The 26,815-nt window shown below is 41.6% G+C and overlaps 1 protein-coding gene across 2 annotated transcripts in view; it reads right to left on the bottom strand.

Annotated features, from left to right (window-relative positions):
• Window positions 1-7,877: 7,877 nt before the first annotated feature.
• Window positions 7,878-26,815, bottom strand: part of LOC134751991 (uncharacterized) — a 254,773-nt gene continuing 235,835 nt past the window's right edge. For both annotated transcript variants that reach the window (XM_063687536.1, XM_063687534.1), the window contains exons 4-11: window positions 24,405-24,533; window positions 17,805-18,241; window positions 17,125-17,276; window positions 12,542-12,669; window positions 11,245-11,670; window positions 10,119-10,259; window positions 9,241-9,381; window positions 7,878-8,058 (exon numbers count right to left, since the gene is read on the bottom strand). In XM_063687536.1, the coding sequence (XP_063543606.1) occupies window positions 7,925-8,058; window positions 9,241-9,381; window positions 10,119-10,259; window positions 11,245-11,670; window positions 12,542-12,669; window positions 17,125-17,276; window positions 17,805-18,241; window positions 24,405-24,533 (1,688 nt within the window). In that variant the 3' untranslated portion in view covers window positions 7,878-7,924. The remainder of the gene's footprint in view (window positions 8,059-9,240; window positions 9,382-10,118; window positions 10,260-11,244; window positions 11,671-12,541; window positions 12,670-17,124; window positions 17,277-17,804; window positions 18,242-24,404; window positions 24,534-26,815) is intronic.

The following is a 26,815-nucleotide window of genomic DNA, read 5'->3' on the forward strand; positions in this document are numbered from 1 at the left end:
ACTTCCACACACGAGGAAACCGCCCCTGCGTCAAGCAGCCGCTGAAGAGTGCCCTCAAGCGCGACTCTAGTGGACCCAAGGCCAGAACCCAGGCCCGGCCGGGGACTCCATCGGGGCCGGGGGCAGTGTTTTTGGCTCGTAGCCGTAGCACCGCTGCCCGCAGTTCACCTTCTGTTACTTCTGGCGCCTCACCCACGTCTGCTACCATCCCCCTGGGAGGTAACATGGGCGGAGGTGTGTGTTCGTCCCTCGTCGGGAACAGGGCACCGACCACCTGCTCGCGGAGCTGTGGCTGGAGACTTTGCGTTAGCGGGGGTGTCCAGGGGCGAAGCTTGCGCCTCACCATTTTATACGGCCTCCCCCACGGATCGTTATTTAGAGTCTCCAGCATCTCCTCCTCAGCTAAATCCTTCGCCCTAGCGATCGCCCCCTGTAGCAGCTTGACGGCCGCCGAGTATGCAGCATATAGCCGCTCCTCCTCTGGTACGTCTCTAATCCGTCGCCTCCTACAGTGAGTGTACTGGCGTCTTGCAGCAACGCACGACTGGCGCAGATGCGCAAGTTCCGCGGACCACCAGTACACTCCACGCCTTGGGGGAATCGGGCCGGCCCGTGGCATGGCCGCGTCACACACCTCGACCATAGTACTCCCCATTCTTTCCGCCTCCGCGTCGACATCAACAGGGCCTTCAATATCACCCAACACCCAAGCCTTTACCACTGCTGCCTCCATAAATATGTCCCGGTCCAGGAGCTTGAGCGCCCAGCGTGGGCCATCCCCTCGCAAGGGTCGGTTCAGGCAGTTCGGGTCGGCCGGAAGAGTTGAGACCTCGAACCGAATATAGCGGTGGTCCGATAATGTCTCCACATTCTCCAGCACCTCCCAACCTCGAACACAGCGCGCCAGGGCCGCATTTGCGAAAGTGACGTCGACGATTGAGCCACCCTGTTGCCGCACGCACGTGTTTACCGACCCTCGGTTGATAACAACCAGCCCAGTCGACACCGCCCACTCCTCCAGCTCCGCTCCGCGGGCGGTCGTTGCCGGAGATCCCCACGCCCTGGACTTAGCGTTGAGGTCCCCGGCAACGAGCACCTTGCCAGGACGTCTTCTGCCGATCAGCGTCCCGATCTCATCCAGGAACGGTTCAAATTCGGCCAGGGTCCGGTTCGGCGAAAAATACGCCCCGATCAACATCGTGTCGCCAATCCAAGCCGCGACGTAACCGTGGCCCCTTTCTACCCTTTGGAGCGGCGGAGAACCGGCGGACGGATTGACGACTATAGCCGCTAGACCGTCTAAGTCTCCGGCCCAGTTGTCTCCAGGTGGGACAGAATAAGGCTCGGCAACAATCCCAACTCCGATTTGCCATTCCGCCAGGCTTTGGGCCAGCAGGTCCTGGGCTCTGGCGCTATGGTTTATATTCCCCTGTAGGAATCGGATGGCCATTACTGATCTAAGACCATTCCCTCTACCACCTCTTTGCGGGCCACAGGTGTTGTTGTGGCCGCTTGGGAAAGCTGCGAGGAGACTCGGGGGCCATCGCCAGCCTTCTTCCCCTTCCTCGGGTGTGATGCCGTGCACGCCTTGGAGCCGAGGACGTGACTTGCCGGCTTGCCCGCCGCATCACACACGGCACAGTGGGGCGCCGCCGAGCACTGCGCCGCCTTGTGGTCGGGCTTTCCGCAACGGTAGCACAGTCCGCCACGGTCCACCTGCGCTTGACACTGCGCTTTCACATGCCCGCTCTCCAGGCACCGGAAACAGCGCATTACTCTCGGTTCCAGTAGTTTGACCTGTGCCGAGGACCACCCCACAAGGAAACGACCGCCATCGGCCACCTTTTTTGCCGCTGCGACCGGGCAGCGCACCCACATGGTACCGAGACCACTGTAGTCTAGGCGAATTTCCCCTGTCTTCACCTGATTTGCTGTACATTGGCCAGTTCGAACGACGGCGGCGACTACCTCCTCTGGGGTTACAGAGTCGTCTAGGTTTGACAGGCGCAGATCCGCGCACTTAGTCGGCCTAGAGACCTTGACGCCATCCCCCAATTTCTCCGCCAGCTCCTGCGCCAATTTGTCAGCCTTCTCGCCACTGGTCACTCCCGGTACCTCCAGAACCCGTGCACCAGTGGCTGCTCGTCGGAAATGCAGAGCCGAGATGCCAAGGTCTGCGAGATTGACTTTAGCTTTAGCCTCAGCCAGCACTTTGGCATAGGTCGCCCCGCTTGCCTCCGCTTCCGGTTGCAGCGTTAGCACCACTGCTGCTGACCGTGGTGGGCGGAGATTGCGACCACCTAATTTAGGGCGAGTTTTCGCCTTCGTCTGAGGCTGCACGTGCGACTGCGCAGCGGCCTTCTTTTTGGCCCCCTTTCTGACCACCTTAGTCCATGGCTGGTCCAAGGAAGCGGGTGCAGGAAGTTGTGCCTGGGGCTCTCTAGGGGCCGATGTTCCAGCAGGCTGCGAGCTCTCCTTCTTTGCCTTCTTCTTATTTGTTAGCTTCCCTCCTTTGGGGCCCTCTGGTGCTAGAGGGGGGTTTGTAGGGGGTGCCTTCTTCGCCTTGCCAGGTGCTACTGCTGGAGTCTTGTTTTTTTTGGTGTTCTCATCCATGATTTTCTGACGAAATTTGAGTTTACTTCTGGCATCAAACTTCCTAACTGATTTCCATACTATATCTTCGTTCGACTTACTGCTGTTTTCTAAGGTAAAGGTAGTTAATACACCTGCATGGCCATCAGCCAAACCATTGTGGTCAACCAGTGGAGGAGCCACACAGTCTTCAGTTAAATTTGTCAAAAAATTGTCCAAGCACGATCGCGAATTATTACGCATAAAGGTAGCCTCAGAAATAAGAGGTCTAAACCCATAGGCTGAAAGCAGTGATAAAAACTCTACTGTTTTTTTGTCTTTCTTCAACAAGTCAACATTAAAATCACCGCAAATGATGCATTTTTTACCGATAAAGTGCTCCAAAAGGCGTTCAAGCTGGCTAATAAACAAATCAAAATTTACATCGATTGGGTTTCTGTAGCAGCATATAATATTAACATTTGTATTACAGTCTTTCACACCGCAGACCTCGAAACATTCGACTTTATACAGCTTTTTACAAATTAAAAGTTCTTCGTAGGTCCTGTTTAAATAACCTAGAATTAATGTGCCACCCCCCTTCTTTTTAGTCCTAGTATTAAAAGCAATAAGTTTGTATCCCGTTAATTGAAAGAGTGGAGCTGAGATACTGTTTAAAAAATGCTCAGATATACATACATAATGTTTAGTATCAGGTAGATTGTGTAGATACAATTCTAGTTCGTCCTTCTTGTTCGTGACGCCGCACATATTTTGACAAAAAATACCTAGCTTGGTGTGAGCTTTTATTAGGGCGTCGTTAGAAGGGGATAAATCTCTCCTAAAAAAGAAGAGGAAACCTCATGGTCTACTTTATCTTGACTTGGTGATTTCAAGTGTAGTGTACTTGTATCGGTTAAAATATTGATAGGCTGCGATTGGGAGGCATAACTGTGACTAAGCTGAGAAATATAGTATGCTAAGTCTTTAAAAATAATTGAAAGAGCTTGGTTATTTATGTGTCCTGTTCTTTTCCAGAACATACTATACGAATATTCAAGGTTATTGCTGGAATCTATAGTAAAGTTCTGAATTTTATTGTCCATACCATCTATTAGCTGCAAAACACCTCCATGCGTAATGAGATAATGACATACGCTGTCTGTTCCAAACACGTCCTTGGCTTCCCTGATCACAGAGTTTACATTATTACTACTAATAAAGCATATCTGACGCGGTTGTTGTAAGCTATTGTTTAAATTAGTTTCTAGTACTGTTTTCGGCTTCGGCGAATGATCTAATAAGTTACTAGGTGAGCATTTATCTGGGTTTTTTTCTTGAGTATAGGTGCTACAATCCATTGGAGTTGATGGTACAGGTATTCTGTCTGGCTCCTCTGATTTTGAGATTTCTCCTTCTGGTATGTTTTCACATGATACTGAACCCGTTCGTTGTTGACGTGATGCTTTTTTACGCTTTTTTGTTGTTGCTATTTTCGGCGTTCTGAAAGGCGACCCTTCCGCTTTCCCCTGCAGTAAATTTCTATAGAAGTCACACTTTTTACGTGTCTCGGCTAGGGCGTCCTGTAACTCGTAATTTTCGCTCAGAAGGTTTTGCACTTCTAAATCCGCTCCTTGCAACAGTTTTTCTAGGTTCTGCACTTTCTTTTTGAGCTCTTCTACTACTATGTTTTGCACTTAAGTGTCTAAGTTTGGGAGACTTTCCGTGTTAATTTCATTAGGAGTCGAATTAAGAATATCGAAACTGTTACTACTGCAAAAAGAAAACTTTGTGGCATTGGCGCTTGTCTGCTGCGGTGCTTTTTCCCAACCCTGTAAGCTATTTTTAGCCGAAGGCACACTATTTTCCGTACATGAATCTTCATGATGTTGAGCTGTGTGTATGTTCTGAAGTTCAGCTATTTGTTCCGTTCTTAATTGTTTCTTTCGTCGCGTGACATTGGCATACTCATCTAGGCATTGCTCTAGGGCAGGCTTATTGTCGCCGTGACTACTTGAATAATTTTTTGGCGAAGGTATACTTTTTCCTGGGCTTGAATCTTCATGTTGTTTATTAAAGTCAGGGTTTTCCACAAATTTTCCAGGTGATATTTGATTTGGTCGCGGTGTAACATTGTCGTGTTCAACTACGAGCTGCTCTTGGATAGGCGTTCTGTTTTCGCTGCTACTTACACAAATTGGGCTAGACTGGTTACTTGAGGCAGCAGGAATTTTAATTGCGGTATTACGACAAGATGGACACTTCCACTTTAATTTGTTTTCCGGAGTCATTAGAGTAAACTTTTTACGTGTACAAGAGACACAGTTTATGTCGTAAAATTTGTCGCATTTTGAGCATTTTAAAAATTCCTTATTTTTTATTTCCTTTTTGCAATCATAGCATGTAGACTTTTTAGTCTTGGTAGACATATTTTTCTTTAAAATAATCAAAAATTACAAAAATAAAATTTTTTAATATGTCTTGAGCTGGGGTTTGAACTCAGACACTCGAGCTTAGTAAGCGCGTCAGTATCCACTAGACCAAGCAGACAGCGATCGCACGCACGAAATTAGTCAATACTAGTTAGATATATCGTCCTCGTTTCTGATTGGTCACCGAGTTTTACCGAAGCTTTAACGTCATATTGTACCCACTTTGTTTTGTCTTTGTTTTTAAGATTTTAACGTTCAATTCCAGTGTTTACTTGCCAGTTTTTTTGTATTTTCACAGTTTTCTTATTGATACAGTTACACAAATAAACACGTTAGTCACTTAGCTATCTTTTAATGCTAATCACAGTAAAGAAAAGTCACTTTTACTATTATTGTTCCATTTTTGATGCGTAACACATCTAAAACACGTCCGACTTGCACTAGCGACCACAGAGAGATGTTGCGGAATTTCACTGGAACTAATTTTTTCATACTATACTGAACTGTCACCCTATACATGAGAATAAACAGCGCCCTCTTGACAATGATCATATATTCCTGGTCAGCTTTACATTATTTTGCTTTCATAAGTAAAGTTAGACCAAGATAAGTCTGCACTAAACGTCATCAATGATTACGTATAAATAACACTTGCACTGCGTGTGCTATCAAAATCGTTGCAGACTTACCTTGGTCTAACTAGTTGTTACTGATTTTTAAAAAGTGTTTTTCAATAAAAAGAAGTCAAGATTGTTTACCTTTTTTCTAAGGCAAGAAAAGTAAAGTAAGTAAGTTTAGGTCTTATGTAATAATAGGTAATTATAGAGCTCTGCGTTTTTCCTATAAGCGTACAAAGAAAAAAAAAAGAAAAAAGTTTATTGTGTAAATTTAAACATACAGTAAATCACGACCATGTGTCCAGCTAGGAAGCCCTGTGTTACAGGACCCAGTTTCGTTATACTAGTTTCTTAATCTAGTTATACACTGCAGGATCTTGGGGTGCGGAGGCTAAGGAGTTTGTGTGGCAATTGGGTCGGCGACTGAGGTAAAGGGGTTGCGATCCTCGCTCCGGATCGTATCTGGTCCAACAGATCTCCTTGGCAATTCAACGGGGCAACGCTGCCAGTGTCATGGGGACTTTTGGACCGGCTACGGTCCGAGGTGGGGACTTGGCCTAGTTTAATTTAGTGTTTACAAAGATAGATATAACTCCGTAATAGATGGATACAGTCTAAGGAAAAAACGTGCCTCGAAAATCACGAAAATTTGATTCTCGATCAGATGGCGCCACTAGTTTTGGCCTACACTCGTATAGAGGGCGTTGACTGTTTCGTTTGTTATTTATAATTTTAACGCATACCAGTGAAAGAACATGGGTCAAAATCATATAAAAATAATTAATGCAAATAAAAAAATCATTTATCCATATTTAAATACATTTTATCGTATTTTTATAAATATTTATTTTTAGTTTTAAAGTGTGTCGACAGATGGCAGTGAATTTACTGGGGTTACAAAATTTACTATGACAGTACCGCTCTAGTATAAGTTACTCTATTGTGTTTTTTAAGATTGACAAAGCCTGTTGCGGATTATATCATTTGTTAGTAGGTGACGAAGCCTGTAGCTGATTTATTGTTGTAAGCACTTGACGAAGCCTGCGTTCCTGATCATGAACTATGTGTTGTATATAATAAATGATTTAATTTACAAAAAAAAAAAACTAGTTATATATAACTTGGTACAAATTGTACTAAGTTACATTGAAACTTACTGATAGCTATGCATACTTTAACTTATATGTTATCATTTCTAAGCTGCGTGTGTACGAGTGTTTGTTTGTATGTATGTGGGTCTATGCGTGTGTGTGTGTGTGTGTGTGTGAGTGTGTGTGTTAGTGTGTATGTGATGTAAATGTAATATATAAATATTTAATTATTTTAACACGTTTAGGAGGAATTCAGTGTCGTGGTAATCCAGTTGACTAAGCCACTTGGTTAGATACCGTTTGCTAGGTTTCCTTATTAGAATGATTTCATAACTAAAGCTGAAATGAAAGCGTGAAATCTTTGGGCAAATTTCGTACGCGTTTTAAAACAATGTTATAGAACTTAAAAACGAAATATAGAAAAAGAGTATCAGACATAATTAACGGAATATAAATGTTTTAGGTACGATACATAACTCATTAAGATAACTGAAAATTCACTGTCAACATTTATTATTCTGAGTCCTACGTCTTATTCAGAGTCCTAGTCCTACGTCCGATACACAATTTGAATTTCGCGCCTTTTTCTACAGACAAACTTGTTTGACCGGCTATACTTAAGTTACAGATTTTTTGACGTGTTTTTATTGCCCAGTAGATGGCGCTACTGCCTGCATTTTTCCAAAGGCGCGTACCTAAGGCGTGATGAGAATAATGCAGCAGCGGCTAGACTACTTGCAGATCTTGTGGTCTCCCTGCGCATAAAGGAGTATCGAAGTAACAAGGTATGTCCATCTATTGCCCGCTAGGTGGCGTTAGTGCCTTCAAGCCTCGTTCAAAACGGCAATAAGGTACCTACTTATTTCTCTAAGCCGAAATGTCATAGACATTATATGCAAGTAGTTATAGACATGCGACAAATCGAGCGACCAGGAGTAGGAGAAAGACATATTCATGTATTGACAGTTTCATGTATGGCAGCATAATCTTTTTTCTCTTTCACTCTTATACATTTCGGTATTTCGCCATCGCCTCCTTGCTATGATGCCATAACCCGACCATGAAAAAATGCCCGGTCGGTGATAAAGACAAAGCATTGCACTATTTTTTTTTCTCTTATAGGAATCGCAATAAGACTATCTTTCTCTATCAAAGAGTGTCAGGCCCTTGCGAAATGTAGATGGGTAGTTCAACTATTCACCGTTAGATGGCGTTACTTCCCACACTTTTCTAAAGCTGCGTGTATGAGCGCTTTAAGTTCCGTGTAAAGAATGCAGTGCCGACTCGAGGGCTTGCAGATTTCGCGGTGGTCCACCGAAACGCCGCATAACGCGCCTATACCGGCATCTGAAAATAAACTTTTCTAAGAATTTCGATCACGATCAACCATATGTATTTTGTCACTTTATTTATTAAATATTAAATAAAGTATTATTTATTAAATAATACTTTTTTTAATACAGTTGCTCAAAAAGTGGTACTTTTTGTGGCTGCGGTGCGTAGCGTGCGAGAAGCTCAATTTCTCGAACTAGTGCTTTTTATTTTAGTTCCAAACTATAGTTTCGAAACGCAGTTTTTATGTAATTTAGCTTGAGCAGGTACTGGGGCCTCACTCGTTACTCCTCGGTGTCGTTGAGCAACCCGCGCCGGGCCCGCGGCGGCCGCGGCCGGGGCGCGCACGAGTATGAAGGTATCGCGGGCTGCGGCAGCTCAAGTATCAAGGGCTGTATACGTACTTTTGGTTTTGGTTTGGTTTGGTGGTATGATTCTACTAATGATATATTAATTTATTATTTTTTCGCAATTGTATTAAAAAACGTCGTTTACAACACGTGTGAAATGTCTTTTCACACTAGTTGTAAAATGTACTAATTTAGTCAGCGCTGCGGCCAGCCGTGGCATTACGCTGAGTGGGGGTCCATTTTTCGTCCGCTCCTTTTTTTTACACTCTCTTATGTAACCTACCATGTGATGTTAATAAATGTATTCTATTCTATTCCTAGGGTTGTATTGTGTCACAGAAGACTGACTATCTTAGCCCAATTTCTGATGTATGGGTGTGCATTATCATATTTTTCTAAAATCATACCAAGTTAAATGTTTTCACGTTTAACCATTATATATAGTGATATATACAATAAGATATATGGTGTCTGGGATGGGTGGAACCAAGTGGAATTTGCCCTTAATTTTATCCAACCAGCTCGCTGCCAGATGGAGACGGAGGGATAGCAGAGATTTTGCAATAAATTTTCAATTATTTTTCGCAATCGGGACTTAATCGCGTAAAATTAAGTTTTAAATTTAACTCCGACGTTTCGAGAACGGTGTCCCCGTGGTCTCGGAGAAGACTGACTAAAGTTGGCATCAACATCCTCTAGCCGCCACAACACCGTTCTCGAAACGTCGGAGGTAAATTTAAAACTTAATTAAATCCCGTCGTTGTGAATAATAATGAGTAAACATTTGTCGTCCTTCAATGAAAATAACGGATCATTCAATGCACAAAACTTTTAAAGATGATCATACCAGCAGAATCAGTGCTGACTATCCTGAGCCAGAGCACGGCCATGAGCGTCCTTGTGGTCTCCACCAGACTCCGCACCAGCGGCGGCGAGCGGGCTGCCGCGCTCAGCCAGCGCTCGTGCAGGCCGGTTACTAGCGAGCAGTCTGCGGAATAATAACTTTTTCATTTGTCATGCTCTGAAAGAGGGTCATTGTTATTCTAAAAAGTGTGCAGAAAGTGATTCGTTTCTGCACTAGACTTTTCTTTACTTTCCAAGTACGATTTTTTCATTTTTTACGATAAGCAATTTAAATAGGGTTTAAATGGATTGATATTTAGCTCCCCATTCCATAAATGTGGTATTTTCTATAAAAAGGGACTTTATTGTCGATGGCGCTTACGCTTATACATATAAATATACAATGCCGCGCGACGCTGCGTAAGCGTCATCGACAATAAGGTCCCTTTTCATAGAAAATGCCCCAAAAGAACGATACTTTTACCTAAATGGTTAATTGAAAGTACCCTCATTAAGAAATGCTATAAAAAATATACTTAGTCATGTTTAAGAAAAAACAGATGTATTTTACTTTCCTCGTTTTCGAAATGAAAAGTATAGTGTTTAACTCGGGTGGAATGCATCAATTCAACCTCGTACTATTGGCGTTCCCACTGCGTTCGAGCGCCAAACTACCTCGGCAGATATGAGATTGAGATATTTTTTGATAAAATTATAAATAATTTATTATGAGTGCCTTTCATCCCTTGGTTAACAAATGAGTTTTTTTAGGATCCATGGTAGGATGGAAGTACTACCCCTCACCCCTACCCTTACCGGAACCCCTCAGTGTGGGGTGTAGGTAGTGAAAAAGGAGTTAACGCTGCAGGCCTTAAGCCTCACCTTGTCCCATTTCCAGCAGTTCGATGGAGCGCGCCGTTAAGGGAGTCTTGATGTCCGCGAGCGGCGAGCCGCGGTGGGGCACCGAGTAGAACATGAAACCCGAGCTTAGGGACCAGAGCTGACAACGCCGGAACAGGTCTTCTGAGAAAGTCAAATTAACACTCGTGAACGCTGCTCGCACTGTTAGTGCTTGAAAAAGGAGACCTAGACTCTCCGAAACATGTCGCGCGAGTGACTAAAAACACGTGAGTCTAAACCCGACAGTTTAAACTCGTAGTAAAGTAAAATTAAGTTTATTAAAGCACCATTGTTTAATTAGGGCTAACGCGTATGAATTCGTCGCTAGGGGCGCTAGTGTAGATGGTGGTCTTTTCCATAGTTCGAAATGTCAAATGTCACTTGTCACTTCAATGACTGACAGCTGTTCTGAGGTGTGTTGGACCACCATCAACAGAGGCGCCAACTGGTGAGCAAAAAACGATAGCCCTCATTGAGGCGGTTGACAAGAAATTACTATTGTCAGCTGGGGACTGGTGAAGAAGCTGGGAAGGCAAGGGAGCCGATTTTTGAATTTCGAGCGCTTGATTTCGTGATTTTCCCTTCAATATATCTCCACTACTAGGCATTTAATTTCTACTAATAGAATTTAAAACGAGTGGTCAATGCCACTAAATTCCCAATAACTATTGTTCGTTTTTCAAAATTATCAATTCGCCGTTGTCCACATACTTTCGAGTGACGAAATCGAGCGCTCGAAATTCAAAAATCGGCCCCCTGGCCTTCTTTTCCCCAGATTTTCAGGATGGCCCTTGGCTCTCCTGTTTTTTTCCGTGGGCGAAATAAAGGCAGCCGTGGGCAATAGATTGAATAGTTGAAAATTCCTGGATTAAGAGGGGGTCAATAACAAAATTACAATTTTAAGGAAGGGAAGGCCAGCAGAACTAAAGTGACTGTCTTTTACAAAATCAGTTTTGAGAAAATATCCGTAGAAAAATAATTTGCCTCAATTGCCAACATTTTTAAATCATTCTAAGTTGGTAATTATTAATTTGGAGAATCAAGTGTTTATTTCTACAAAAAAAATTCAAAAAATTTAGACAAATGATTTAACATTATGTATGCTTACCTTTTCCGTTTGAAAACCCTGGGCTATTTCCATCCTTCGCTTGTCTCAACTCACAAGAAATTTCACTAGCTGAGCTACCATCATAAATATCATTCTCATCATATCTTAATTCTAAATTATTCTTACAATTATCATTTATATTGCTGGAATTATCATCATCCTTATTTCTATTAGATTCTATGCTTTCTTCATAAAATTCTTCATGAATGTCTGTTTTACCCGTATCATCTAAATGTCTTTCTGTTACACCCATTTCATCCTTACCCTTATTTTCTTCCATCATCATTTCATTATTGTCAATATTGCTGTCAGCTTTGTGATTCATTTCGTTGTCTTTATCGTATTCGTCGCAGTTTTGTTTTATGCCCACATTATCATTAATTTGGCCACTTTGATTTCCATGTAATTCGATATAGGCTTCGTAAGCTGAAATCAAGTTAAAATTGTGATTTACTAAAACATGTTTTCCAATTTTTGCAATAAAAAAGTGCGCCCTATTTTTAGGTTTCTCACTCAGAACGCCTGGCGTTGTTTTTATACTAAATGCCCAAACCAAAACGTGAAGTTTTAGTGAGTTTTTTTTAATTAGTTTGACGCAACGAATAAAAGAAATTGGAATATATCAATTTAACATTATTCAGGATCAGGTCTGTATCTAAAATGCTAACGATTCTGAAAAGAACACTGATTAAAAATAAAAAAAGCGCACTTCTGAAAAATATTCTATCATTATTTTATCACCAAGACATGTTAAATTGTTAAGGCTAAAGACTAAATTCTTTTGGCTAGTGAATTCGGGAAAAATCCACAAATAACTTGTTTAAACTAGTTACGTAGTATTATGAAATTTATGAATCTTCTTAAATGATTTTTACGCCTAAGACCCTAATCTGTTAAACAAAAGCCATTGTTTCTTTTGTGCGAGCGGTCGGCCATTGTGTCTGAGCGCGTGACAAAGCAACAATGTCGTTTAAAAAGCGGGTGTATCGCGGTGGTTTAAAGGTTCAAATTTAAGTACATGTAACATGTTTTGGTAATGTAAGACCATCGACAACCTCAATGCACCTCAGTGTTCAATAGATTTGAACCTTAAAACCACCACGATACAGCCGCTATTTAAACGACATTGTTGCTTTAGCACGCGCTCAGACACAATGGCCGATCGCTCGCACAAGAAACAATGGCTTTTGTTTAACAGATTAGGGTCATAGGCGTAAAAATCATTTCAGAAAATTCATACTATATTAAACTAATTAATAACGGGTCACTCACGTATTTACGTATACGTATAGATTACCTTCACAATATATCTGCTTGATGAACAACCCTCCCTTGGAGTGTCCCACCCACACGATGGGCCGCTGCCCCACACCCAGTGCGAGTAGCTGTGCGATCATCTGCTCTGCTCGCTCGTGCAGGTGCAGTCTGAAATCAGCGTCCATTTTCTTTTCAGAATATTTTTTATTTGATTCATTGAAAAACGTTAATTATTCGTTACAATAAGAGAAAATTAATGATACATATTCAACCATGAAGTTCAAGGGATGCATCCGAAAAGCCCGCTGACAGTGACATAAATAACTTAGCCTTACTTGCCCTTCTGGAACAGAAGCACAAAAACGATATTGCAAATGATATGCATTCTGCAATCTTATCAAATTAGTAATAATACAATAAAAGTTATGAATTACGTTAGTGATAGAGATTATAATGATTAAGATCTGAATGATGCTATTGAGTGGCAATACCCAATAATCAGTAGGTAATCCAGAGAGGTACAAGTAAGGGTCACTGGTGTAGTTGATAGATAGGACCCTGGCGTGAGGGTAGACATTGATCCAGACTCGATACCAACAGGAGTGGGTAATAATGATGATGATGACATACCGCTTGCACTGCTTGATCCACAGAGGTCTCCACAGATGAGGGTCATTGGTGTAGTTGATAGATATGACCCTGGCGTGAGGGTAGACATTGATCCAGAATCGATACCAACAGGAGTGGGTAATAATGATGATGATGACATACCGCTTGCACTGCTTGATCTACAGAGGTCTCCACAGATGAGGGTCACTGGTGTAGTTGATAGATATGACCCTGGCGTGAGGATAGACACTGATCCAGAATCGATACCAACAGGAGTGGGTAATAATGATGATGATGACATACCGCTTGCACTGCTTGATCCACAGAGATCTCCACAAATGAGGGTCACTGGTGTAGTTGATAGATATGACCCTGGCGTGAGGATAGACACTGATCCAGAATCGATACCAACAGGAGTGGGTAATAATGATGATGATGACATACCGCTTGCACTGCTTGATCCACAGAGGTATCCACAGATGAGGGTCACTGGTGTAGTTGATAGATATGATCCTGGCGTGAGGATAGACACTAATCCAGAATCGATACCAACAGGAGTGGGTAATAATGATGATGATGACATACCGCTTGCACTGCTTGATCCACAGAGGTCTCCACAGATGAGGGTCACTGGTGTAGTTGATAGATATGACCCTGGCGTGAGGATAGACACGGATCCAGACTCGATACCAACAGGAGTGGGTAATAATGATGATGACGACATACCGCTTGCACTGCTTGATCCACAGAGGTCTCCACAGATGAGGGTCACTGGTGTAGTTGATAGATATGACCCTGGCGTGAGGATAGACACGGATCCAGACTCGATACCAACAGGTAGTGATGGGTCGTTACCAGTAACTTACTCAAAAGTGGGAATATTCCCGGTAATGCTACCAGTAACATTACCCAGATCGGTAACATTGAGTAACTTTGAAAAAATTATTAGAATTGTATATGCTTTTTTCGTGTTAAATACTTAAGAAAATAATAATGCTATTATTTACAGTCATAAAACAGTCAAGGAATCTCTGAGAGAGTAAATTCCCAATGTTACCGGTAACATTCCCAATATTACCAGGTATTTTTCCAAAGTTACTGGGAACATTACTATCTGGAAATAATGATTAAAAGTGAAGACTGGAAATAAGGTAAAAGAAAATATGTGTATAAATCAGTTTAATTATTAGAATAAACCAATCAACATCTAAATATATAAAAGAAGAAACTGACTGACTGACTGACTGACTGCCTGACTGACATATCAACACACAACCCAAACCGCTGGTTCTAGAGATTCCAAATTTGGCACGTAGGTTTCTTATAAGGTGCACTAAGAAATTATTTTTTCAAAATTCACCCCCCAAGGGGGTTAAATGGGGGTTCAAAGTTTGTATGGGGAAACAAGATTAGTTAGACTATTATATTCGAAACTTCACAGGAGTATTCCTAACGATAAATGAATAAACACGTGTTACAGGTTTTTTTGCAAATTCCCCCCTAATAGGGGACAAAGTCTGAAAATCAACATGGGTATTATTTCTATAGTTTATCGGGTTGCTAATTAGGAAAACAAGAACGATTTTAAAATCCAACGTGACGGACGTGAAAAACCATCTCCCCTGTTGGGGTGCAATGGGGTTGAAATGTCTAAATATCAATATGGGTGTCGTTTTTATGGTTTTTTGGGACGTTAATTACGAAAATCGCATCGATTTTGAAATTGAATAATGTGCTCATGAAAATTCTTGAAAGTACTCGTATTTGTGCCAAATTGCAATTCAAACGGTCCAGTAGTTTCGGAGCAAATCGGTTGTAACAGACGGACCAACAGACAGCCACACGTGATCCTATAAGGGTTCTAATTTTGCTTTTGAGGTATGGAGACCCGCGTTATCCTAATAGATTTTTAAGTTTGATTTGGTGCCATCTCGATCGTCGTCAATCGGTACCTAGGCGAGTGCGGGCGGCGCGGCGGGACGGACGGGGCGGAAGGAGTAGGTCATCGGGAAACTTCCTGCATCCGTAATGAGTACATTCAAGGTGCTACAAGAAGGTGGTTGTCTGTTTGCTTCTTATAAGTTTAGGTTTCCATTCTAAGTAAAATGCAAAACATCGTAAGTACATATATATGTATTCTACCTACGAACCATATACCATATAAACCATCTTTTGTAAGTAGTTATAAAACCATATTTTCTCCTTCCCCTGCCTCCCACGCACCCTGTACATTAGACAAAACGACATAGATTCTTAAATCACGCGGGCGAAGCCGCGGGGAAAAGCTAGTTTTGTATAACGTTCCAAGTGACAAACGTCATTTTTGAGTTGTTGGAATTTCAATTTTATATTAATTAATCAAATTTGAAATTAGAGTAGTAGTAGTAGTAGTAGTAGTAAAGGGATAATAAATAATGATCACAGTTATATATAAAATACTAGCTTTTGCCCGCGGCTTCGTCTGCGTGGAATTAATAATTTGGGTAGCTTATTTTTAAACAATCAGTTAGATTTATTGTTTCCCCATACAAACTTCCACCTCTTTTTACTACCAAAATTTTACCCGCTGAACATTCAGCTTGTGGTAGCCCCCTGGTGGGAGATCAGCAGCGTCTCCAGCAGAAACTTGGTCACCAAAGTCTTGCAGGCACCGAGTGACCCATGGGAAGTTACCTCCAGGTGTTCTACGTCTTGGAAAATTCAACCTGATTACAGCAAACAGTATCTACTGCACGTTAAGCGTGTGGTAGCTCTGGTCAGACGCCTGCTTCATCTGGCAGACCTCCAGGTGTTCCAGGTCTTGGAGAACTTAACCTGCCTACAGCATACTCTACAAACTTCAGATTAAAGGAGTTTTACCCTCATAAGGTACATCCAGCAGCACTCGAGGTGTTCAAGGTCTTGAGCTATCTCCATCATACACTACCAACGACACGTTGAGCGAGTGTTACCCCTGACCTTTTGTACCCAGCAGCACTCCAGGTGTTCCAGATCTTGAGCTTTTCGCATAATACACTACGAGCGGTACGTTGAGCGAATGTTACCCCTGATCCGTTGCACCCAGCAGCACTCCAGGTGTTCCAGGTCTTGAGCTTTCCTCATCATATACAACCAGCGTCACGTTGAGCGAGTGTTACCCCTGACCCTTTGCTCCCAGTAGCACTCCACATTGTCTTGAGCTTTATCCATCGTATACTACCAGCAGCACGTTGAGCGATTGTTACCCCTGACCCGTTGCACCCAGGAGCACTCCAGGTGTTCCAGGTCTTGAGCTGCCTCCATCATACATTACCAGCGGCACTTTGAGTGAGTGTTAGAAAAGTGGAGAAGAGAACAGGATGACTTCGGGAATAAAAACTACTCTACACCCTCCCAAACAATTAAGACTATCTCCATATCAAATTTCATCTAAATCGGTTTTATTGGGTTCCATACAAATTTCCACTCCCCTTTTCACCCCCTTTAGGGTTGATTTCTAGGGCAAAACCTATCCTATGTCCCTCACCCAAAATAGGCGCAATAGTAAGACGTCGAGTTGCGGAAACCAAGCCAGCGAATATCTATCCTATGTCCTTCCCCAGGACCCAAATTATCTCCATACCAAACTTCATCTAAATCGGTTCAGCGGTTATTGATTCCCCATACAAGTGTCAACTCCCCTTTCCATCTCCTTAAGGGGTGAGTTCTGGGATAAAAAAGTATCCTATGTCCTTCCCCGGTGCTCACTATCTGTATACCAAATTTATAAAATTGATCCCATAGCTCTTATGCCAGCGAATTAAGAACTATGGGACATATTTTTGAGTAAGTTGTACTAAAAAAATAAGTTTTGAACCTTATTTTATCTCATATAAGTCATCACTATCATCAGTTTCGTATGTTACCGGCTTTTGGGAATGTTACTGGTAACATTGGGAACTTACTAGTCCCAAATGGAAACTTACTGGTAGCGGGAATGTTACCGCTGCCCATCACTACCAACAGGAGTGGGTAATAATGATGATGACGACATACCGCTTGCACTGCTTGATCCACAGAGGTCTCCACAGATGAGGGTCACTGGTGTAGTTGATAGATATGACCCTGGCGTGAGGGTAATCCTCCTTGATCCAGTCCCGAGGCCAGCATGCGGAGTAGCACTCGTCACAAATGCAGCCACACCCCACCTGAGAGATTAACATTAAAAATTCTTAGCTATTTTCGAAAAAACCTAACAGGTAAAGGCGCCTATAATACCGGGGGTGTCAAATTTGGCGCCCATCGCCGTGGTATTTTAAAATACGCATTTTATAGGCAAACCGATCTATTTTCTCAAAATGTATATTTAACAGGGAACCGTTTTGTTGCAAATAGGTTTTTGACATATTTTTGTATTGCATAATGTTACTTGGCAGAAATGTCGCATAGTATCATTTAGCATCAATCATTTCGCAGAGTTTATAATCCCGAACCATGTTTTGGCATACTCTTGATGATCATAATAGTCTTTTGAGCGAATATTAATTTCAGGTTGACATGTACCTGGGCAAAACTATCCATGAAACATGTGAGAAATTCCTATAATAATAATAATTCAGCCTATATACGTCCCACCGCAGGTCTCCTCTCATCCTCCCTCCCTCCTCCTTATAAAATGCATATGTAAGTTTGAAGATGTTCAAGATAATAATAAAACTGAAAACTTGACAACTTACCTCACACCGTTTCACCTCCGCCCGACACCTACAATTATCATTCTCCTTCTTCTCCACATTCAAATTCTCCATATTAAACAAGTCCCTGACAAACTTCGCTTGAGTATCATAATTATCAATAACTTCACACTGGTCCCCATCTTTATAAAACTTCTCAGTTATAAACATTTCATCATCCGTTATTCTTTTCTTATAATATTCATCTATGTTTGTAAATGTGATTTCTTTGTCGTTGAAATTGAGTATATTTTCGTTTTCTAGTTTGATACTGTTCTTAATACTTTCAATTTTGTTTGCATCTTCATTAAATATATCTTTTGGTTGTTTGTTACAATCGCAGGCTGGGATGGAGCTGGGTCGTCTGAGGGATATTTTGTTGGGTTCTATTTTATATTTGGACCTCCATTCTCCTTGTCTCCAGGTATTGCCTTGGGAACCTGGAAAAAACAATCAATCAATCGATTAGGAATACGAGTATAAGCAATAACAAAAGACGAATATTAAAAGAGGACAGCATTTCGTTTTTCAAATTCAACTCTGGCCACAGAATATATAATATTACTAGGTATAGAAAATTCACTCTCTAACAAAATGCGACTACTACGCGCAAGGCGGCGCAAGCGCGTGCAGGCGTTCCGTAGCGGTGCGCGGCAATTAATTACTATGGCAAAACCTCAAAATTGGGGCGGCCGCAGGTATTTGTAGTGACGCGACGAAATCGCGGAATGAGACACGCCCTCTGGCGTTGATTGGTATTTAACTGTTCCACTGTTTTCATTTCTGTCGTAATATTTTCTATATTGTACTCACTATTCACTAATTTCAAAAACCCGCTGTGTGTGTGTAACCTCAGCTTCGGTACTGGTATAGGTATCGGTTATAGCCTAGCATAGATCTATAGTCACGTAAGATTATTATTAAAGTGTCGTAACGGCGGCACGTATCAACACAACAGAGCGACATCCGGCGATTTGCTTTGTGATCTGACAATGCGACAATAGCTATATTTAAATGTTTCACCGATTTAGATAGACTATAAAAAGCAAGCAGATACAAAACTTTACGTTTGAATGGCTGCTAAGATGACTACTACTCAGTGGCGTAACTAGGGGGGGGGGGGGGGGCAGAGGGGGCAAGTGCCCCGGGCGCCATCCAAGGGGGAGGGCCAAATTGGCAAAAGGCAGCAGCAGGGAAACTTTTGTCAGTCATCAGGGGGCGCAAATTTGGTGACTGCCCCGGGCGCCATATCCTCTAGCTACGCCCCTGCTACTACTGCTAATTCTACTGAATGCTACTTCGATTCTAAATACAGCTAGTTTCCTAGTTTATAAACCCTACTAAAATTTAATGTCAGTTCGAATGGTTAAGGGTCTCCGGCAAGCTCGGTTCTCCATACAAACGTAGTGCTGCTCTCATTTTAAAACGACTATCTAGATTGCTCTGAAACTTTGTACTTACAATAAGATAAGGTATATCTATGTCTGTAATTAGTTTATGTAGCTTCAGATACCATAGTTAAAAAAATACAGCGAATTTAAGTTTTTCATACAAAACTTGTTTTTGCTCTATTTCCTTTGTTTTATAAACTGGAGCAATATAAACTAATTACAGACCTAGATATACCTCATGTCATTGTATGTGCAAAGTTTCATTACAATCCAACACGTAGTTTTAAAATGAGAGCGGAACTGCGTTTGTATGGGAAGGTGCAATTCCGCCGAGCTTGCTCTTAAGTTTGAATGGCTGCTAACATAATCGAAGTAAATCATACTTCGAATCTAAATACAGCTAGTTTCCTAGTTTACAAACCCTACTAAAATTTAATGTCAGTTCGAATGGTTAAATCAATAAGAACTAAACGCCCTGTTTTTTTGGAGGGGATCGAAGTTTTTTTTATTTTACCTATCACCTATCTAGGATTAAATAAGTTTTTGGCAAAAATTTAATTTTTGGTACAAGCTTTTATCGCTTACTGTACTTTTCTTACCACAGGCAACTAATACTCATCGAGACAATTCTTAAAACCCCAAACACAATTAGGTTGCGTTGTTTTATCACAGAGTTTCATTGTCACCCGACATTTGTATGCCAATTTTGAGCTTCATCGGAAACCGGGAAGTGGGTCAAATTAATTTAACTTGCAAGATTTAAATTTGACCCACTTCTCGGGGTCTGTAACTTGATATGTAATTTGGACAAACATAGTTACATACATACATACATACTTACATAGGTACATTGCAAGTATTAACCTCGGGTGAGCCAGCGCCGCCAGGCTGGTGTGGTCCAAGCTGGCGGACCCTGAGATGAAGCCGTGGGTCTTTGAGATTAGAACGTACCTGGTACCGAGTGAGATTACTGCCGAGGATTGCTGCTAATTAACCTACCTAGTGGGTTACCGTGACTCGATCCTTTTACACATAAAAAAAAGCTTAAGCTTTTATTAAAAAAGCTTGTAAAAACAACACTATTGATTCAATGATTCAAGTTTGGCATAGTTTACATATAGTTACCAAGTAAAGAAATCTAATTTAATACGGCAAATGTGACTAATTACCTCTACAGTGGAAATTTCGTAGTTTCAACGCATAAGAAATGCGTCAATTCAAATTTGGCAGAAGGTCAGATCATTCCTTACATTCTTGCTACATTTACAATAGTTATTTAAATAAATATTCGTTATATTTGACTTCATTAACACTTTCTGTTTCGTTGTTGTTGCTTTAAAAAGATAATCTTTTTTGACCGAGCGTTAGCGAAGGTCTCCCTTTCGGTTTGGGCAAAATTTATTTCGTATGTCCGGATGTTCTCTGCAGGTCGCATTTCTCAACCGATTCTCATGAAATTTTGTGAGCTGGCTTCGTAGGGTACAGCCTACAGGTTTTCTAACTTTTAATAGGTACTAAACTTTTAATCAAAGACATGCTTTATTTCTGACAATGATATGTAGGTCATAGAGTAACTTATACATCTATCTTTGTATAGGTATTATATTTCCATTTCTCATGCACTGAAAGAGGGTCATTTGTCTAATAGGTGTGCAGAAAATGATACGTCTCTGCACTAGAGCATTATACGTTCTAAGTACGATTTCTTTCATTTTTTACAATAAGTAATTGTGGGTTTAAATTAATTTGTTATAATTATAAAATTTCCAGTCTGATATTTGACTCCCCATTCCATAAATAACGATGCTTTTGCCTAAATTGTTAATTGAAAATACCCTCAAGAAATAGTATATAGTAGATTGTTAACCAAGGGATGAAAGGCACTCATTTCTGCCGAGGTATTTTGGGGCTCGAACGCAGTGAGAGCGCCAATAGTCCGAGGAAGAAATGATGCCTTTCACCCGAGTTAAACACTCTACTTTTCATTTCGAATACGAGGAAAGTAAAATGCATGTTTTTTTTTAAACATGACTAAGTATACATTTTTATAGTATTTCTGGAGGGTACTTTCAATTAACAATTCAGGCAAAAGTATCGTTATTTATGGAATGGAGAGTCAAATATCAGAATGGAAATTGTATAACAAACCCATTTAAACTCAAATTTCAATTGCTTATCTTAAAAAAAAAAAAAAACGTACTTCGAACGTAAAATGCTCTAGTGCAGACACGTATCATTTTCTGCACACCTTTTAGAACAACAATGACCCGCTTTCAGAGCATGAGAAATGAAAAAAATATATACTTAGTCATGTTTAAAAACACAGGCATTTTACTTTCCTCGTATTGGAAATTAAAAGTAGTGTTTTACTCGGGTAGACCTCAGCGAACTCGGCGCCGTCGACTGGACAGAAACGGCTTTGGACAGAGTACAACCCGGTCACAATATCTGTGCACCTGACCTCGTGACGTCATATCGGCGGTCTGGGTACGGTGTGAAAAAAAGTTTTTTGGAGAAATGTGGAGGTGTAGCGGCAACGAAGATGCTAACCGTACTGTCGCACCGGGGAGTGCGCGGAGAGGTGACAGGGGAAGCGGGAGAGGCGCCACATTCCAGCGAGGTGCACAGATATTGTGACCGGGTTGTAGGCATGGCGGTCTTTGGTGTCGGAGGCCAAGATCCACTTCGGGTCGTCGCGCCACAGCAGTAAGTAAGTAAGTTTTACTCGGGTGAAAGCGATCATTTCAGCCTCGGACTGTTGGCGCTCTCACTGCGTTCGAGCGCCATGAGTGCCTTTCATCTCTTGGTTAACAATCTACTATTCCAGTGCTAATGGATTTTACCTGATCATTAAATTAAATTAATACAGAACGTACTTTACGCCCTGTAGTACCTAATGTTGTATTTGTATTGTAGTGTAAGGTTACCACCGGGTTGATGATGAATACTAATACTTTTACCAATATTTTAACTTTATTCGTTCGCTACCAACATAATATTTTTTTTTATTTATTCTGAAATAAATTAATTAAATTGAAAAAAAAAAAATTGAATAACAACCAATTTACAATAAATATTCCAAAACGTCTACACTGTACCTCGTCTGTCCACGAACTGCCCCTTGTCACAGTGTACCCGCCTTTTAATAACAATTCAAGATGGCGGGAACCAGTGACAAGTAAGGGTCAACTGATACTCTTTTTTAAGCTAATCGCAAAAGTAAAAATGATCAAAATATAAGCTAATAATAAATATTGATCCTTACAAACAGTGTTGCTAACAGTAGAATATATTAGATTAGCTTAATGTATTGAGTAAAATAACGAACTAAACGCAGGTCATAAGTCAGCCATTGTGATGAAACAATGCTGAATTGTCTTCGACTTCCGCGACCCGCATCTAATGCTTAAGGCGAGGTATGGGTATTTTTTTTTATACTACGTCGGTGGCAAACAAGCATACGGCCCGCCTGATGTTAAGCAGTCTCCGTAGCCTATGTACGCCTGCAACTCCAGAGGAGTTACATGCGCGTTGCCGACCCTAACACTCCTCTCCCTCGACTCCCTCGAGCTCTGGCAACCTTACTCACCGGCAGGAACACAACACTATGAGTAGGGTCTAGTGTTATTTGGCTGCGGTTTTCTGTAAGGTGGAGGTACCTCCCCAGTTGGGCTCTGCTCTAGATCTGGAATGACATCCGCTGTCCTGTGCCCTACCACACAAAGCGAGATGTCATTCACAGTGCCCATACCTCTCTTTTGGACGTAGTTTAAGGACATACCCGGGTCCCGGGTATGCCCGATCATTGGTGGTATTTTCGATTTGATTTGGCACTTTTCGATATATTGAAAAATGTCAAAATAGAACGTGACCGTGTACTGAACAACGCTTAGTACTTTAATAAGTTAAAACAAGGGGAAAACTCTTTATTTACATACAAGATATATACAGTGGTACTGCGTAAACGAAATTAATAACTAGCTTAAATCTAAAATAGGCCCTTTGAGGCATTGTACCAAGGTTGCTGGCGGCATTTCCTCGCTGAATAATATATATAGGTAACAATGATATATAAATAAATAAATAAATAAAGAGAAACTTCGGTAGCGCGATTTAGCATTAAGCGGGAGCTGTTCTTAACACCGCAGCGCCATCTTTGAATCTGTACGGAAATAACGGTCGTATTTCTATGTGACAGCGGGATTATACTGGTAGTAAATGTCGTTTAGAAGTCCTCAACTGTGCGTTTCATATCATTAAAAACCGGCCAAGTGCGAGTTGGACTCGCGTTCCAAAGGTTCCGTACATTACACAATTTAAACAATGTATTTTTTATGTGAAATGTCTCTAAAAAACCCGTAGGGGTTGGATCAAAAACTAAGTAATTAAGTCCGACTCACGCTTGACTGCACATTTCTAATAGGTTTTCCGGTGATCTATAGGTAAAGATCTATTTTGTGTATTTTTTTCGAAATTTTTGACCCAGTAGTTTCGGAGATAAATGGGGGGAAAAGGTCATTTTTTGCCTATTTTCTTGAATAACTTCTAAACTATTTATCTTAAAATTATTAAAAAAAAAATATTTGAGATTCTCACAATGAGCTCTTTCATTTGATATGCAATACGATATAGTTTGACAAACTTTATTTTTTAATTTTCTCATTTACCCCCCCTGTTTAAAATTAATTTGTAAACGTTACATGTCTATCTTTGGGTCACAAACTTACATATGCGTACCAAATTTCAACTTAATTGGTCCAGTAGTTTCGGAGAAAATAGGCTGTGACAGACAGACAGACAGACAGACGCACGAGTGATCCTATAAGCGTTTCGTTTTTTCCTTTTGAGGTACGGAACCCTTAAAAATGTTAGAGAGAGAAATAAAATTGCCAGTGCTACTTACATAGACATAGTATATACAAGTAGTTATAGACGCGCCACCGAGCGACCGGGGGTAAGAGAAAGAATATTCATATAAAATTTGGGCAGCATAGGATTTTTTTCTCACTCGGTATTTCGCCATCGCCTCCTACCTATGATGCCACCCGGACGGTGATAAAAGGACAAAGCATGGCACTATTTTTTCTTTCCACTTCCCTAACAGTATTTATACGTCATTATGACGTCGCTGACGTCACTTTGCTACCTGGGTTATAGGAATCGCAATAAGACTATATTTCTCTATCAGAGTGTCTGGCCCTTGGCTACTTACCATACAGTCCGTGTACGAAGATAACGTCAACTTTGGGCACATCTGGTTGGTGGAGTACCACACATTCAACTTTAGGCTCTGGGTGTAGATGTTCTTTACCAGCTGGCCGAGGTTTTGAGTACTTTGGAGCTGATAACAAATAAAAAAACATAAGTATTTGGCTTCCTCGGATGTACCACAGGGCGGACACGCCATACATAAAAAAACTGGCCAAGTACGTGTCGGGCTCGCGCACGAAGGGTTCCGTACCATTGCGCAAAAAAAGGCAAAAAAATCACGTTTGTTGTATGGGAGCCCCACTTAAATATTTATTTTATTCTGTTTTTAGTATTTGTTGTTATAGCGGCAACAGAAATACATCATCTGTGAAAATTTCAACTGTCTAGCTATCACGGTCCATGAGATACAGCCTGGTGACAGACAGACGGACAGCGGAGTCTTAGTAATAGGGTCCCGTTTTTACCCTTTGGGTACGAAACCCTAAAAATCACTTGCGTTTCTATGTATGAACGGCACGTCTGTACACGCGGCATGCGTCATTGTGTGAGTAAGTTGCTTTTTAGTACTGAGCGGCCGGCAAACGGCCGTCAATCTGCTGTCGCGGGGCGAGGTAATTCGAGTCAGGGCGGGGCGGTGCGTGGCCGTTCTGTATGATAATACTATTACTTATTCTGTGACGTAAGTATTTGGCTTCCTAGCTCTGATATGCTAATGAAACTGCTCATCTGCATCAATAAATGTGGTATTTTCTATAAAAAGGGACCTTATTGACGATGGCGCTTACGCCATTATAAACGATGCTCCGATATAAATACAATGCCGCGCGACGCTGTGCGGCGTAAGCGCCATCGACAATAACGTCCCTTTTCATAGAAAATGCCCCAAATAATCTGGGATGCGCCTTTTCCCAGAGATAAGACCTAGCTAGATCGATTTTTCGCCCCCGAAAACCCCCATACAGCAAATCATCTAAATCGTTAAAGCCGTTTCCAAAATCCCCGAAATATATAAATATACAAGAATTGCTCGTTTTTTTTAATACCACGACGGTGGCAAACAAGCATACGGCCCGCCTGATGGTAAGCAGTCACCGTAGCCCATGGACGCCTGCAACACATGAGATATTACATGCGCGTTGCCGACCCTTAAAAAACCTGTACACTCCTTTTTTGAAGAACCCCATACTGTAGCCCCTCGGGAAAACCTCGGCAGGGAGCTCATTCCACAGCCGAAGCGTACGCGGGAGGAAATTCCTCTCAAACCGCACAGTACGCGACCATTTAGGTGCTAGGGTGTGAGGATGAACACCCTGCCGATGGCGAGCGGTGCGGTGATAGAAAGCGGCCGTTGGCATCATGTCAAACAATTCTTCTGACACAGTTTGTTGTATATCGACCACAGCTATGCCCTTACGTTTGATTTTTTTCGAATTTTTAATTATTATAAGAGGAAGCATTTAAAATTTTGTATGAAATCTGTTTTTTGCTCCTAATTTTTACAATAATCAAAAAACTACAAACCTCGGCAGGGAGCTCATTCCACAGCCGAAGCGTACGCGGGAGGAAATTCCTCTTAAACCGCACAGTACGCGACCATTTAGGTGCTAGGGTGTGAGGATGAACACCCTGCCGATGGCGAGCGGTGCGGTGATAGAAAGCGGCCGTTGGCATCATGTCAAACAATTCTTCTGACACAGTTTGTTGTATATCGACCACAGCTATGCCCTTACGTTTGATTTTTTTCGAATTTTTAATTATTATAAGAGGAAGCATTTAAAATTTTGTATGAAATCTGTTTTTTGCTCCTAATTTTTACAATAATCAAAAAACTACAAACCTCGGCAGGGAGCTCATTCCACAGCCGAAGCGTACGCGGGAGGAAATTCCTCTTAAACCGCACAGTACGCGACCATTTAGGTGCTAGGGTGTGAGGATGAACACCCTGCCGATGGCGAGCGGTGCGGTGAAAGAAAGCGGCCGTTGGCATCATGTCAAACAATTCTTCTGACACAGTTTGTTGTATATCGACCACAGCTATGCCCTTACGTTTGATTTTTTTCGAATTTTTAATTATTATAAGAGGAAGCATTTAAAATTTTGTATGAAATCTGTTTTTTGCTCCTAATTTTTACAATAATCAAAAAACCGAAAAAAGTCAAACGTAGGGGCATAGGTTAATAACATCAAATTATGTAACAATATATTCCATAATGTCAATACCCAGAGAGGAAAATGGGGACTATACGTTTGTATGGAGGCATTCCTCTTAAAGATGACTCACGTTAGACCGGGCCGGAGCTTCCGGCGCTTCGTTTTCTATGGAAAGCACCACGTGATCACCTGTCATGTCATAGAAAAGTAAGCGCCGGAAGCTCCGGCCCGGACACGGCCCGGTCTAACGTGAGTCGTCCT

The sequence above is a fragment of the Cydia strobilella genome, chromosome 24, assembly GCF_947568885.1.
Source record: "Cydia strobilella chromosome 24, ilCydStro3.1, whole genome shotgun sequence".
Lineage (NCBI taxonomy): Eukaryota > Metazoa > Arthropoda > Insecta > Lepidoptera > Tortricidae > Cydia > Cydia strobilella.